The sequence below is a fragment of the Rana temporaria genome, chromosome 5 (genome assembly GCF_905171775.1).
Source record: "Rana temporaria chromosome 5, aRanTem1.1, whole genome shotgun sequence".
Classification (NCBI taxonomy): Eukaryota; Metazoa; Chordata; class Amphibia; order Anura; family Ranidae; genus Rana; species Rana temporaria.
Genome location: NC_053493.1, coordinates 158489756 through 158505402, shown reverse-complemented (window position 1 = coordinate 158505402; position 15647 = coordinate 158489756). Strand labels below are relative to the sequence as shown.

The window sequence follows — 15647 nt, the reverse complement described above, 5'->3', positions numbered from 1 at the left end:
AATGCATGTGTGCACAGTAGGTTCCTCCTGTCTGGAGGAACAGACAAGGGCATACTTTGGAAACCACAGCATTAGCGCTATAAGACCAAGCCAGAAGACTTGTATTGCTTGTATGTTGTGAACTGCAAACCCTCAGGCCCCGTACACACGTCCGAGGAACTCGACGGGCAAAACACATCGTTTTGTCCGTCGAGTTCCTTGTGAAGCCGCCGAGGACCTCGGCGAGCTGAAATTTCCCATTGAACAACGAGGAAATAGAGAACATGTTCTCTATTTCCTTGCCGAGGTCCTCGTCGGCTTCCTCGGCCGAAAGTGTACACATGGCCGGGTTTCTCGGCAGAATTCAGCTCCGACCGAGTTTCTGGCTGAATTCTGCCGAGAAACTCGGTCGTGTGTACGGGGCCTCACAGTTTTTTTTTTTTTTTTACTTTCTTTTAATAAAATTGGCCATGGAAAGCCCTAAAAAGACAAATTGGGAAGTGGCTGAGTCATTAGAATAACTATAATGCTATGCTTGAGCATCTCACACAAGAAAATATATATATATATTTATGTCAATTTTTTACTCATACATATGGTGTTCATTAAGCATTTTTTTACAAACCAATAAAGATATTACAAGACTCAAAAAAACTGTTGCCAAATGTAGATTTAAGTTACAAGCATAACGTCCTGCACAATTACATCTGGTGTTATGCATCAGCTTAATTATCCTTCTGTTGTACTAATTCTCATATGAAGTTACATTAATTCAGAGCATTGATCAATATTTTATTAATCTGTTCATGTTAAGTGCAGATTAACCTCCAGTTACTGCAGCTCTAGTTACTGAACACATTTCAGTATATGATTTCAGTAAGCTTAAACATGCAGGCGATAATTTTCTTATTATGTCTCAATGCAGACTATAGATATATACTTTTTACATTTAAAGGATAACTACTGTAATATCATGCACTAAAACAGTTTTTATTTTTTTAACAACGCTGTAAACATTGTACCACTTACCCTCTGTAGCACCCTCTAGTGTACAGTGTAGTGAGGTAAATTTATGTTGATTCATAAAAGCCTATGTGAGTCTGGTAAGGAGCTGTGGGTTCAGCCAAAGGCCAGGCTGAAAGGCTCTGCAAACCAGACCCCTATCGCCTCCCGCTGGCCTTGGAGGTCCATGGAAACGTCTATAAACTAGTGGGTGGAGGTAAGGAGACAGGGTCTGAATATTGATGGGAGTTTTTACCGATCCCCAGGCAGGAGGCCTGGCAGGGTGGTAAGACTGGCACAGTGGAATCTGGAGTGCTGAGACTGATATTGTCAGGTCTGGGAGGGGTCCCCAGGGCTGGGGGGGGGGCAGCTTCCCAGCTGGAGCTAAGGAAGGAAGGATAGGAATCTGAAGAGAGTGACCTTCACCTCCCTTCACTCTCATCCAGGAGACATCCTGTCTAGAATGGGAAGATCTGTGCAGAAGGAGGCCTGAACAGCAGTGGGACAGTGTGAGTATCTCTACACCCCCAGGGCCTACAAGAGAGAAGGCTGTTAAATGCGATATCCAGAATGCTTTGATAGGGACAGTGTCAAAGCTAACCTAAATCCCTTATTCCGGGACACTTTTCAAAGCAACCAGGTGGGCTGGTATTTTCAAGTGTTGGGAATTTGTGAGTCTCTACTAAGGGGACACAGTGCTCCTGCAAATAGGAACTTTGCTATTTCCACCCAGGGGCTCCTACAAGTCGTGTGTCTTTGAGAGTTTCACCCAGGGTGCATAGAGAGAGCTCCTGCAAATGTTGGGACTTTGCTATATTTCATCAAGGGGACATAGAGCTCCTGAAGAGAGGAAACTGTGCTACTGATCCATGAGAGACTGATAACAGGGGGGGGGGGTACAGTCCAGCATCTGCATTTCTGAGTACAATAGGAAGAGAGAAGGAAGTTTGTCCTTAAAGTGGTTGTAAACCCCATTCATGAAATATGACCTGGGCACATACTATATATCTCTAGTGTTTACAATAAAACAACAAAAACAAGCCTATGGACTGGGTACTGACTGTGTACAAATTTAAGAAAATGTGTGTTGTCTTGCTGTGCAGGAATAGGGGGCCCTCTAGGGGATAGTGCTACATATACCAATTGAATAAAGTTGTTAAATACATCTGCTCCTGCCCTCTGTAAATGAGCAGGGAGGGTTTTGATAGAGTAAAGATGAGTTATGATGTCCGTTTTTTGTATAAGCTATCTGTGTTCCACTGGGGAGATTTTCCTTCACTTCTTGTCCCCTAGCCAAAACAGGAAGTGAGCGGAAATCCCTCCAAAAGTGAGGGAATCCCTGGTTGTTTTACCAGAAATAGTATCCCCACTGGAAGATTTCCCCACTATTCCTATTCTGAGATTCCTGGGATTTTCTTTTACTTTCACGTTTGGTGATTATAATATACATGACAAATAAACTTTGTAATGTGGGCCCAAACAGCAATAAAACACTATCAAAAACGTATTTGATAGTGTTGAAACATCATAGTGTAATATATTTGGTGTACTGTTAAAAGCAGATATAATGTTACAAAGATATCTTCAATTAGCTCTATAATAGAGTTGCTTTTGCAGCTGAGCCGATGCTGGCCCTCGGAGGGATAACTATACTGAATTCTCTGAAAAAATTCCAGAACCCTGTGGCCCCCTCCCAGTCAAGCCATAGCAACCAGTCAATAATCCATTCCCCTCCCTTTAAAGCTAGCATTTGCTTTCTTTGTGAGTTATAGTTAGTAGTTGTGAAGTGTGCGTTAAAGGATAAGTTCACCTTTCCTGAAAAAAATTTAAATAGACATTTTTTTTGCAGAAAATAAATGTGCATTTTAAATTTTTCCCTGTAGGAGCCTGGAAAGCATTGCACCCGTAAACAGTGGACCATGTCAGATTTCTGTAGACAAGCCCTGCAGCTTTCAGCCTGTACCTTCACATAGGCTATCTGTTTGAAAGCTGCAGGGCTTGTGAACCAAAAGAGCGTTCATTCAGGACCCAAAGCTGTCCGCCACAGTGGCTGACGGTACTTGTGGCTCATTCATTCACAGATTTTCTTTCAGGCTGAAAACAATAAATGTAACATATTCTTCTATCCACAAAAACAGTATAAATGGATGAACCCCCCCCCCCCCCCTTCATAAATATGGTATTCTGACAACCACTAGGCAGGATAGCCGAACAATGCCTGCAGCTGACTGGTTGCAGGTGCTGTTTGGACAAACAATTTGCAGCCCAGCTACTTCTACAAAAGGAGGTTGAGTAATTGACTTTGTGTCAAGCCGGCAGGGCCACCCTCCGTTAGTATTTTTTTTAGCTGATTTAGAGGAAGTGTTTGACTAGCTTTAGAAAGAGCATCATTTTGAAATATACTCTCTGCGTAGCTTAAGGGGTTGCAGGAATCGCAGTGGCGACCCCGCCCCTTGCTCCAGGATACTTTCTCATACAAGTACATGGAACAGTAGGCACATATCAGGAATATGAAATGTTGGGGTAACATAAACTTTAAGACTTTGTTGTAACAGTGCAAGCTATCCATTTTCTTCTTTGTTTTACCTTAGAAATTGTTTGTGCACTTTCCATGTATTTCAAAGGATGTTAATAGCAATAATTTGTTGTGAATTTATTTTAATTAAGGCAGAATGATGAAGTAGAAATGCTTTCAATGGTCTGATATAAGGCCATTACCAGCCACAGCTCTTAAGAGTGCAGCTTATTTAGGTTTTAATTGTGTTCTATGTCACAACATTATAAGAGGCTGCTAGGAAGGTTTGATAGGAGGTGTTGATGCTTTCTGAGTGTGGTTTGGCAAGGGATGCTGTTGTTTTTCATTTGTCATTAGCCACAGTGTTTATGCCATGGGAAACATTTTGCAGTAACTGTATTTGTGTTATTTCAAATAAAAAATCAAAGCTCCTCAGCCATCAACAGTACCACTCTTACTATTAATGCTTCTATTTTTACTACTAATTCCAGCAGTAATCAGACCAGGACAAATCACAGATGTTAAGTAACTATTGGGGTTGATTTACTAAAGACAAATAATAAAAAGATATTATATTGCGCTAAACTACAAGACGATGTGATAGATATAGTGAAACTCCAAAGTGTAAGGCAGCCAGCACAACAATGGAAAATTGTGAAAAAGAATAAAGGAAAAAGTGCAGCGCCAATTAAAACAAGTTTGCCCTGTTGAGCAATACCATATAATGTATCCGTTGGTGAGTCTGCAAAACGTACCCCAACACAATGTGTACACAGAGTAATTACAATGTGAATAAGAAGTAAATCACACAGAAGTGTCTAATATATCCTCACAGACCTGGGTGGTCAGTAAAGTGTAAACTCTTCACAAACATAAATTAGAAATATTGTGAATCTCTGGGTGCAACAACCTAACAAAAAATACCCGAAAGGACCATGACAGTCTCACAGGATATGCAAATATGTGATCAATAGCAAACAAACATGATATTCGTTCAGTGAAAAAATAAATCTATAATAATATATGGTATAGAGTGCATAGTCCCATTAAATACACAGAGGTATTCCTATGTTCTCATAGGTGGAAAAAAACGCTCTCCTCTCTGATAAGTGGTGTCTCATCCCCAGGTGGATAATCTTTATAGTAAGAGTAAATGCCCTTACCAGATGTTGTAGACCCACAGCTCACCGTACGGTGGGGGGTCCTCAACACTTGTGTAGGCCGATTGCCTTACCAATCGGCCTACATTATTATTTTTTCACTGAACGAATATCATGTTTGTTTGCTATTGATCACATATTTGCATATCCTGTGAGACTGTCATGGTCCTTTCGGGTATTTTTTGTTAGGTTGTTGCACCCAGAGATTCACAATATTTCTAATTTATGTTTGTGAAGAGTTTACACTTTACTGACCACCCAGGTCTGTGAGGATATATTAGACACTTCTGTGTGATTTACTTCTTATTCACATTGTAATTACTCTGTGTACACATTGTGTTGGGGTACGTTTTGCAGACTCACCAACGGATACATTATATGGTATTGCTCAACAGGGCAAACTTGTTTTAACTGGCGCTGCACTTTTTCCTTTATACTAAAGACAAATAGACTGTGCACTTTGCAGGTGAAGTTGCACTAATTTTCCTGACAGCTTAGTGAGTGTGGTGAGTGTGGGAATCAATCACCCCGTCCCTGAGGACCCTCCATTGGCTAGCCGTGAAGGATCGGGTTACATTCAAGGCCCTCTGCCTCACTCACTGAAGTGCACACAAGGAAAGACTCTGCAATACCTATGCATGAAAATAAAGCACTACACCACTAGTTGCGCCCTCCGGTCAACTAATTAAAACCTCCTCCACATCCCCAAGACCCACTACAAATCAAAAGGAGAACAAAGATTCGCAGTCCAAGGACTCCAGCTATGGAACGGACATCCGCATGGAAGAAAACCATCGGGCCTTCAGGAAGAAGCTTAACCCCCCTGGCGGTATCCCCGAGCGTGACTCGGGGTTGGTTTTTCATGTTACGATCGGTAACCCCGAGTCACGCTCGGGGTAGACATGCAGAGCCTGCAGCGTGCGCTGGCTTACCTTCTCCTGGATCCAGCGATGTCACCATGCTGTGTGAGCGAGCGGGACCTCGCTCGATTCACACAGCGTCCTCCTGTGCCGCCGATCTCCGTTCCCTGCGACGTTACGACGCACGGGAGCGGAGATCGGCGCCAAATTCAAAAAAGTAAACAAACACATTGCATACAGTATACTGTAATCTTATAGATTACAGTACTGTATGTAAAAAAAACACACCCCCCTTGTCCCTAGTGGTCTGCCCAGTGTCATGCATGTAATTTTATATAATAAAAACCTTTTTTTCTGCCTGAAAACTGTAGATTGTCCATAGCAACCAAAAGTGTCTTTTTATGTCAAAAATGGTTTTAGATCAGCTAGAAAACAGCGATAATAAATTATAATCACTTGCAGAATTGTGCGATAGCGATTTGCGGGGAAATTCGTCATAAAAAAAAAATAATGACAGCAACAATTCTGCAACTGAGCAAATTTCAGTGATTTTGAGTTGATTACATTATTAAATATTTTTTATTTTAATTATATTATTACTTGCTATAATTATTTATAATTATTTATTATATTATAATTTAACATTTTGTTTTTAAAAAAATGAAAATTAGATTCTTGTTTGGTCAGATTTAAGTGAGTTATTCCTAAAAATCACAGGCCTACAGTATAAAACGCCAAATTTCCTTGCAAATAATTGTACCGCTTTCAGCATGTTTTTTCAGACAGAATCATACCGCCAGGGAGGTTAAAGCCTTGTACACACGACCGAGGAACTCGACGGGCGAAACACATCGTTTTCCTCATCGAGTTCCTTGTTAGGCTGTCGAGGAACTCGACAAGGCAAGTTTCTCCATTCCTGTCGAGGAAAAAGAAGACATGCTCTCTTTTTGGCTCGACGGGATCCTCGACAGTTTTCCCGTCGAAAAATGTACGAGGCCTAAGACTCACCTCTTCTGAAGACACAGGTGTACACTGGCTGCAAAAAGCTCCTTGAGGTGATTTTGTTTGCATTTGTAGCGCTATACAAGTAACTCACTCACTCACATTCTGCTGATTTTCATCGTCCAATCATGTGCAAGCATTTTTTTCTAATTGTGTTATTCTAAAGTTAACTTCATCAAATGTGGTGAAGCTTCACTTGGTAAAAACACAATTAATTGAAGGGGACAAAACGCATATGCTTGCTGATGATTGGATGATGAAAATCAGCAGAATGTCACCACATTCATTAAGCTCTAGGGAAAATGAATACAACTGCACTGGCAGTCTCTTTGCCTTTAACCACTTCCCATCTGGCCTATTATCATATGACTTCCACAAGCTGGCTCTGCCATCCTGGGTGGACCACACATAACTTCCTCAGGGCCCACCACATCACTCGGGTGTCAATGCGCGTGCCTGGCGGCCACAATGTCCGCCATGCACCCGCGATCGGCAGTTACAGAGCCAGGGACGTGGATCTCTGTGTGTAAACACAGAGATCCACGTCCTGTCAGGGAGAGGAGACCGATGGCGTGTCCCTTGTACATAGGGACACTGATCGGTCACCTCCCCCAGTCAGTCCCCTCCCTCCACAGTTAGAATCACTCCCTAGGGAACACATTTAACCCCTTTATCGCCTCCTAGTGTTAACCCCTTCTCTGCCAGTCACATTTATACAGTAACCAGTGCATATTTATAGCACTGTTCGCTGTATAAAAGTGAATGGTCCCAAAATAGTGTCAAAAGTGACCGATCTTTCCGCCGCAATATCGCAGTCCTGACAAAAATTTCAGATAACCGCTGTTACTAGTAAAAAAAATAATAAAAAAAAAATCATAAATCTATCCCCTATTTTGTAAGCGCTATAACTTTTGCACAAACCAATAACTATACACTCATTGCGATTTTCTTTTTACCAAAAATATGTAAAATAATTCATATCAGCCTAAACTGAGAAAACTATTTAAAAAAAAAAATGGGATATTTATTATAGCAAAAAGTAAAAAATATTGTGTTTTTTTTCAAAATTGTCAGTCTTTTTTTTTATAGTGCAAAAAATTAAAACCGCAGAGATGATCAAATACGACCAAAAGAAAGCTCTATTTGTGGGGGGAAAAGGACGTCAATATTGTTTTGGGAGCCACGTTGCGCAATTGTCATTCAAAGCATGACAGTGCTGAAAGCTGAAAATTGGCCTGGGCGGGAAGGGGGTGAAAATGCCTGGTATTGAAGTGGTTAATAAATAAACACATCTAAATCCAACCTGCCTTTTTTTTCTGACTAGTAGTTTTAGTAACTATTGCACACAAAAAAAAAACAGTTATCACAGAAAATAAATGATAAAGATTGGGCCAGTTATACTTTATAATGGTAACTTAAGTCACTGTGCAAATGGTTGTCACTGTATGAACCCTGTATAATAATAATAATAATAATAATAATAATGAACAGAGAGTTTTACTGTCTCTATTTCTCCAAATCACCAGTGTCACTGGAAATAAAAGCAGGGATGAATCCAAAAATTTTAATTGCCACAATAATAGGAATAGTGGGGAAATCTTCTAATGGGAAAACATGGTCCTGTGGCAAATACCTAAGAGGGGATATGCTTCACATTGGAAAGGTGGACTTCTGTTGCATCTACAAAACAGAAAAGGAAATCTATCTAATGAGACACAGATTACAAAAAAAACATCCCCTACTTTATCCATATATGGAACAAAAAAAGTTTTGCATTTATATACACTTTAACTCTCCAAATTTTGGATTATATCTGTGCCAAGACAACCAGTCAATGTACAGAAATAAAAACAAGTATAGGTGCTCCTAATGTAGAAAATTCGGGTACCACAAAAAAAACTTACTGTAACTGTGCTGACTTAAATATATAAAAATGTGCCACAGCTGTATTCCCTGAATCTTGTTTGTAACAAAGCATCAGTAACTGCTTATAGTAAAAAGATCCTGTGGAGTTGATTTACTAAAACGAATGAGTGCACAATCTGGTGCAGCCTTGCATAGAAACCAATCAGCTTCCATTTTTTTTGTTTGTTTTGTTTTTTTGTCAAAGCTTAATTGAACAAGCTGAAGCCACAAGCTGATTAGCTCCCATGCACAGCTGCACCCGATTTTTCAGTCTCCAGTTTTAGTAAATCAATCGCAGTGTGTATGCAGGTTCATTCATTCCTTGACCTGTTGTGGTTGGTTTAAGAAAGAAGTTGAATATATTCACTTAGCTTAAGCTGGCCATACATTATCCACTTAAGGACCGCCTCCTGCACATTTACGTCGGCAGAATGGCACGGCTGGGCACAAGCACGTACATGTGCGTCCTCTTTAAGTGCCCAGCCGTGGGTCGCGGGCGAGCGCCCGCGATGCGCGCCCGCGACCCGGTCCGAAGCTCCGTGACCGCGAGACCCGCGGATCGATCGCGGATGGAGTCCTGCGATCAGTCCCCAGAGCTGAATAACGGGGAGAGCTGCCCCGTTCTTCACTGTGGCGCTGTCATCGATCGTGTGTTCCCTTTTATATGGAAACACAATCGATGACGTCACACCTACAGCCACACCCCCTACAGTTAGAAACACAAATGAGGTCACACATAACCCCTTCAGCGCCCCCTAGTGGTTAACTCCCAAACTGCAATTGTCATTTTCACAGTAAACAATGCATTTTAAATGCATTTTTTTGCTGTGAAAATGACAATGGTGCCAAAAATGTGTCAACATTGTCCGAAGTGTCCGCCATAATGTCGAAGGCACGAAAAAAAACGCTGATCGCCACCATTAGTAGTAAAAAATTTTTTATAAAAATGCAATAAAACTATCCCCTATTTTGTAAACGCTATAAATTTTGCGCAAACCAACCGATAAACGCTTATTGCGATTTTTTTTAACCAAAAATAGGTAGAAGAATACGTATCGGCCTAAACTGAGGGGACATTTTTTTTTATATATATATATTTTTGGGGGATATTTATTATAGCAAAAAGTTAAAAATATAGAATTTTTTTCAAAATTGTCGCACTATTTTTGTTTATAGCGCAAAAAATAAAAACGCAGAGGTGATCAAATACCACCAAAAGAAAGCTCTATTTGTGGGAAAAAAGGACGTCAATTTTGTTTGGGAGCCACGTCGCACGACCGCGCAATTGTCAGTTAAAGCGACAGTGCCGAATCGCAAAAACTGGCCGGGTCCTTTAGCTGCCTAAAGGTCCGGATCTTAAGTGGTTATACAATTTTCTTGTTCAATTTCCTTTAGCTTTACCTTCAACTATGTAGTGCAAGGGCCTGCCTGATTGTATACAAAATTGAAAATGTTTAGGTGTGACCTCATATTATAAGAATTTGGTAGATCTAAAGGAAAGTTGTAGAAGGAAATTGTATAATGTATGGCCAGCCTAAGTTAAGGTAAAGTTATGTCCATTCATAAATAATCAAGGGAAATTTAAAAAAAAAAAAAAAAAAGGATTTTTGCTTGCATGATTGAAGTGAATACAGTTTCACTGTATTCTCTAAACTACATATACATTCTCCACTCCTTTTGTAAATAAACCCCTATTGAAAAAATTTACGTATTACATGGCTAATATCTAAACAGTTGTCAAGCAGGGTGATTAAATGAGGCTGAGTGAAAAACAGAGCTCATTACAATGGATGTCTTCAAATCTTTATACTTAATACAAAAACAATCAAAGTTACCTAAAAATGATTTTAAAGCTGAATTCCAGGCACATGGCTGAATACATTGTTGCAGTACATATGTGAACAAAGATAAGTAATTCATAAACTCTGCACACTCTCTTCTACACTCCTATTAGAACATTCCTTGTTGGTACATGTGCCTGCAACAGAGCCTAATTGGCTCATCTCTGAGGAGGCTGGAGGTAAATACTGCAATATTTACTGCAATTCACACTAGCTAAAAATGTACTATGCTTTCCCTTTAAAACTGCAGCCCTGCACACACGGCCGGGAATCCCCTGGCGCTCGTCACATTCAATGCCGTCGCTGCCATCTTGCTACACCCTACACTACCCTTGTATTCTACCGCGCATGCGTCAAAGTTTTATCGAGCATGCGCAGATTTACCTGGGGAAGGGTAGCCATACCGACGAATGGTTTTCTCGGCAGGAAACACTGCCGAGAATCACGACGAGAAAATGGAGAGCAGGTTCTCTATTTTTATCGTCAGGATTCCTGGCAGTTTTCTCACCGAGAAAGCATACACACGCACGGCTTTCACTGCAAAAAGCTCTCCTAGCAGCTTTCTTGCAGAGAAAACCTGTCGTGTATATAAAGCCTCGTACACACGACCGAGTTTCTTGGCAAAAACCAGCAAGAAACTTGCTGGTTTTTTTTTTTGCAGAGGAAACCGGTCGTGTGTACACTTTTCGACGAGGAAACTGTTGAGGATCTCGTCGAGCCAAAAAGAGAGCATGTCTTCTTTTTTCTCGACGGAAATGGAGAAATTTGGCTCGCCGAGATCCTCGACAGCCTAACAAGGAACTCGACGAGCAAAACGATGTGTTTCGCCCGTCGAGTTCCTCGGTCGTGTGTACGAGGCCGGAGGCTTGCCTGTTAAAAGATGTTAATAATAATCCTCAGCACAGAGAAAACCTGAAACACAATGCACTCAACATAAGTAATGTCATATTATTAAACAGAACATCTTGTGAAATGTTTACTGTGCTTTCTTTTCATGTCCATCTGCGGGGTCCTTTGTATCCTAAGCAGAGGTAAAATTTATGTTTTTTTTCCATTCACAAGCTGCATATGAAAGCCTAGGTAGAGGTTCATTATAAGTCTTGTTTGCCAGGAAAGTTGCATGCCTCCATAAAAAAAACTCAATACACCTTAATGCTAAATCTGGCACTTTGGCAAGTTAGCTTGCCAAAATAAAGTGGTAAACTAGTAAGATGTTGAAAGCATTCTAACAATTCAGTATCTAACAAGCCGTGGCTGCAAGTCAAAATGGTAGTATACGTTGTTTTCCTATTATCTGCTCAGAATTCTTTATATTTCCTGTAAAGTGTTATTTCAAACTTCACAACGTTTCTGACAAATCTAATAATGTAAGCATCATCAGTGAGAAAATTAATACCAAAGCAACAAGAACCCGACTCTGTGTGATAGTTTCTAGTACATTCAAACTTTCTTTTATGAAAAAGTTAATAGCATTCATTTTTTTTTTGCCCATAATGGTAAATACAGGATTTTGTGTCCACAAATTTGGAAATGTCTGAATTGTACTTGTTTACATGGGGATTTGCTCACAGATGACCACCGAATAATAAACAATACTGTAATACTAAAGCAATAAGCATTTTGGTACTATGCAATATTTTAAAACTTTGCTTTAAAGGAGTTGTAAAGAATTTTTTTTTCACCTTAATGCAATCTATGCATTATGGTGAAAAAACATCTGATGATGCCGCCCCCCCCCCCCCCCCCAGCCCCCATTTTACTTACCTGACCCCTCGAAAGTCCCGCGCTCGGTCCCGAGATCCTCTTTGCCGCTTAGCCTGGCCGCTGATTGGCTAGAGTGGGTGGATTGAGAGCGTTACATCCAGTGACGCGGTGTGCCAAGGGGCGGGGCCAAGTGACACAGTGAGCGACTCTGGCTGTATCACGGGAAAAATACAATATAGAAACCTGAAACGTACTCGCTAGTGCTCATACCACACTGTGTAGGCCCTTTGCAATGACTGCACTTTAATATAACAGGAGGAATCAAGGGAGAATCGAATGTTTCCAATGTTCTTCTAGCTGGTAGGATGAATTCCAAGGACTATAATGTGTCTGGTGGGCATGCTTTAGACAAGTGTTTTGGGGTTGCATTTTTATTTAGGAAACCAATGATGTACCATATTTATTAAATAGGCTGGGTCACTGTTGATACCATATTCTGCATGTATTCTTCATTCATTAACATATGTATAATATGTTTTTTGTTTTTATTTTCTATTGTAGTTTTTAGCTACTTAGAAAATGGTACAGAATCTTACCTTGAAGAAGAGCAAGCAAAAGGCATATTATCAACGGTAATAATATTTCTCTATTTAATTATGTTCACACTATTTTAAAAGTACTGGTATCCTGAAAATTGTGTAATAAATTAGAACACTTTAGTAGTTATTTAGTATCAAATTTTGAAGTAAAATTTTCACAACCCTGAGCAATTGCCCAGGGTTGTGAAAATTGTACTTAAACATGGGTTACGGATGTTTGAACATTTGATGAAAAAAAAACATTTAAATAAAAATTACCTTTGCTAAAAGCCATATGTCAAAACAATCATTTGGAGATATAGACAGCTGGTTTTATATACAAAACTCAAATTTTCATTTTGGCCTTGGCACTCACTTGTGAGGCCCCGTACACACGACCAGTTTCCTCGGCAGAATTCAGCTTCCGACCGAGTTTCTGGCTGAATTCTGCCGAGAAACCCGGCCGTGTGTACACTTTCGGCCGAGGAAGCCGACGAGGAGCTCGACGAGGAAATAGAGAACATGTTCTCTATTTCCTCATTGTTCTATGGGAGCTCTCGGCCCGCCGAGCTTCTCGGCGGCTTCAGGGCTGAACTGGCCGAGGAACTCGATGTGTTTGGCACGTCGAGTTCCTCGGCCGTGTGTACGGGGCCTGAGGCTTTCCTAATGGTCTGTAAGGTTGGAGATAACATTTTCCCCGTCCTACTGTCAATCTGTTTAATAAAGTTTCCCAGCAGGATGCCCCATGTTGGGTTTATATAATTTAATATTCCTATTTACAGCCTGCAGTGAATACTTTGTTAATGAGCTGGCTCCCTATCACAGCTGTCACTGACAGCTCGGTTCCCTATTGACAAACATAAACCCGAGTGGTTTCTAATCACATGATCACTATGTCCACTATGACATGACAAAAGCTGGAGGATTAAATAAAAAATATAGAAACAATCAGCCTGCAGATGAACACTGCCACCCTAAGGTTGCATAGGCATCAGTTTTAAAGTGGACCCCTCCCTGAAACCAAAAAAACACATGCATGCAGCTCTGCATGCTGGAAAAAAGGACTTTCCAATATTTTGCAAGTAAAAAAAAAACGTATCTTACTTTATGGTTTTCCTGAGACCCTGGGAGCATAGCTAGGCCTGACAGATGCAAACTGGGAAGGCTACATGACCAGTACCTTCCCAGGTGATCTCATCTTAAAACTGCAATATCTTTTTACATAATTTATTTATATTTCTTTTTTTAAAGATGAGTGTAATGTTGACTGATGACAGTACACCATGACTTGATATGTATCTGTTGAACAAAAACAGCCCTCAAGATCTTGTGAGAATTGAGATCATGGTGTAATTTGTTTTTCCAGCAGATACATTACAGCGCATGCAAAAATGAGGGCAGGCAGAAAAGTTGGTAGAAGAATTCATAAATATAGTGGAAAGTGCGGCGCAAACAATTAACAATTAAAACAATGAATAAACAATGTAAACTGTGAAACTATAACTAAAGTGAACCAGTGCAAAAACAATGTTCATGTGTCCAAAAAAGTCCTTGTAAAGTGTATATAACACAAATCCAGCAGAAGTGATGGTGAAGGAGAAAACACCGGTAGAAGAATTCAGTCATGATTACATTTTTTTGTATGATGGCACAGCAAGTAGTGCTAACTTTATTTTTAAAATATACTTTACATTTACATAAATTATTTATTAGGCGCATGAGGTACTTTAATTGTAGTTGACCAGTATTAGAAAAATGTAAATTAACAAAAAAAAAATATTTAGGTATACAATTACTGCCCTGTACACACGGTGGGAATTTCCGATGGAAAAAGTCTGATGGGAGCTTTTCATCGGATATTCCGACCGTGTGTATGCCCCATCGGACTTTTTCCGTCGGAAATTCTGATGGTCTTAGATAGAGAACATGTTCTCTATTTTTGTGAAAAAATTCCTATCGGAAAATCCGTTCGTCTGTATAGAATTTCGACGGGAAAAAAACATGCATGCTCAGAAACAATTTGACGCATGCTCGGAAGCATTGAACTTCATTTTTCTCGGCTCGTCGTAGTTTTGTACGTTACTGCGTTCTTGACGGTCGGAATTTGGTGTGATCGTGTGTATGCAAGCCAAGCTTGAGCGGAATTCCGTCGGAAAAAATATAGCATGTGTACACGACAATAGAGTTTTCTTCAAGTTAACCAATGCATGCTGGCTCATCTAAATGTGAGCTGGGCATCTAGGCTTCAATAAAATCTGTTCATAAAAGGAATTAAGGCTCAGTAGGGAGAATCGGGGGCTGGCCCAAGCTCTACCTTTACAAGAAAAGTCAAGATTTGCCTTTAATTTCAGTTAAATGCTTACAAATCCATACTGACTGATCATTTTGACACAGTTTTTACTGAAAGTAACAGCATTATTTTTAATATATGCCCCGTCTGACTTGTCCATGTTTACTTTAAAGTGTAACTAAACCCAGAACACTGCATTCTGTATATCTGGTCTCCCACAGTACACAGCACATGGAAATGCAATTATTTTAGTAAATATAAACCGCTAAATACCTTTTCTCATCAGCAGTTAGAGCAGTCGTGTGACTTCTAGCAGTATCCAGCCAAGCACTGGTTAAAGCTTGTAGGAGGAGTTTTCTGACTGTGCTATGAGACTGCAAGACTCCTGACTCTCTGTCTGGAAAGTGTTGATTGGCCCTATGCTGATCACAAAACTCTCTAGCAATACACAACAAACTGAGCATGTGCAGTCTGGCTCCATAGGCTCTGTGTTATCAGGGAATGATCAGAGGACAGAGGAAGGAGGGGAGGATCTGTGCATACAAGATCAAGAAGCCGTTATACACAATGCAGAGGATTAACCCCTTAGGTTCCACAGTTAACAAGCATGAATTACTGCATATACAGTAAAGACTAATTTTATTTTTGTGGGTTTAGTAACACTTTAAGTTCATGATAGCCATAACAGACAGGCAGTTTAGTTTGGGTAGTTGATAATAAAAACAGACAGTACAGAGGGTGGCAATAATGGGACAGACGGTATAGAGGGAGCAGTTGCTGGTGGGGACAGGCAGTACAGAGGGAGCAGTTA

General features: G+C 40.3%; 1 protein-coding gene across 1 annotated transcript in view; it reads left to right on the top strand.

Annotated features, from left to right (window-relative positions):
- Window positions 1-15647, top strand: part of STAC (SH3 and cysteine rich domain) — a 341115-nt gene that overhangs the window by 278685 nt on the left and 46783 nt on the right. The window contains exon 7 of the mRNA XM_040353299.1: window positions 12530-12600. Coding sequence (XP_040209233.1) covers window positions 12530-12600 — 71 coding nt within the window. The remainder of the gene's footprint in view (window positions 1-12529; window positions 12601-15647) is intronic.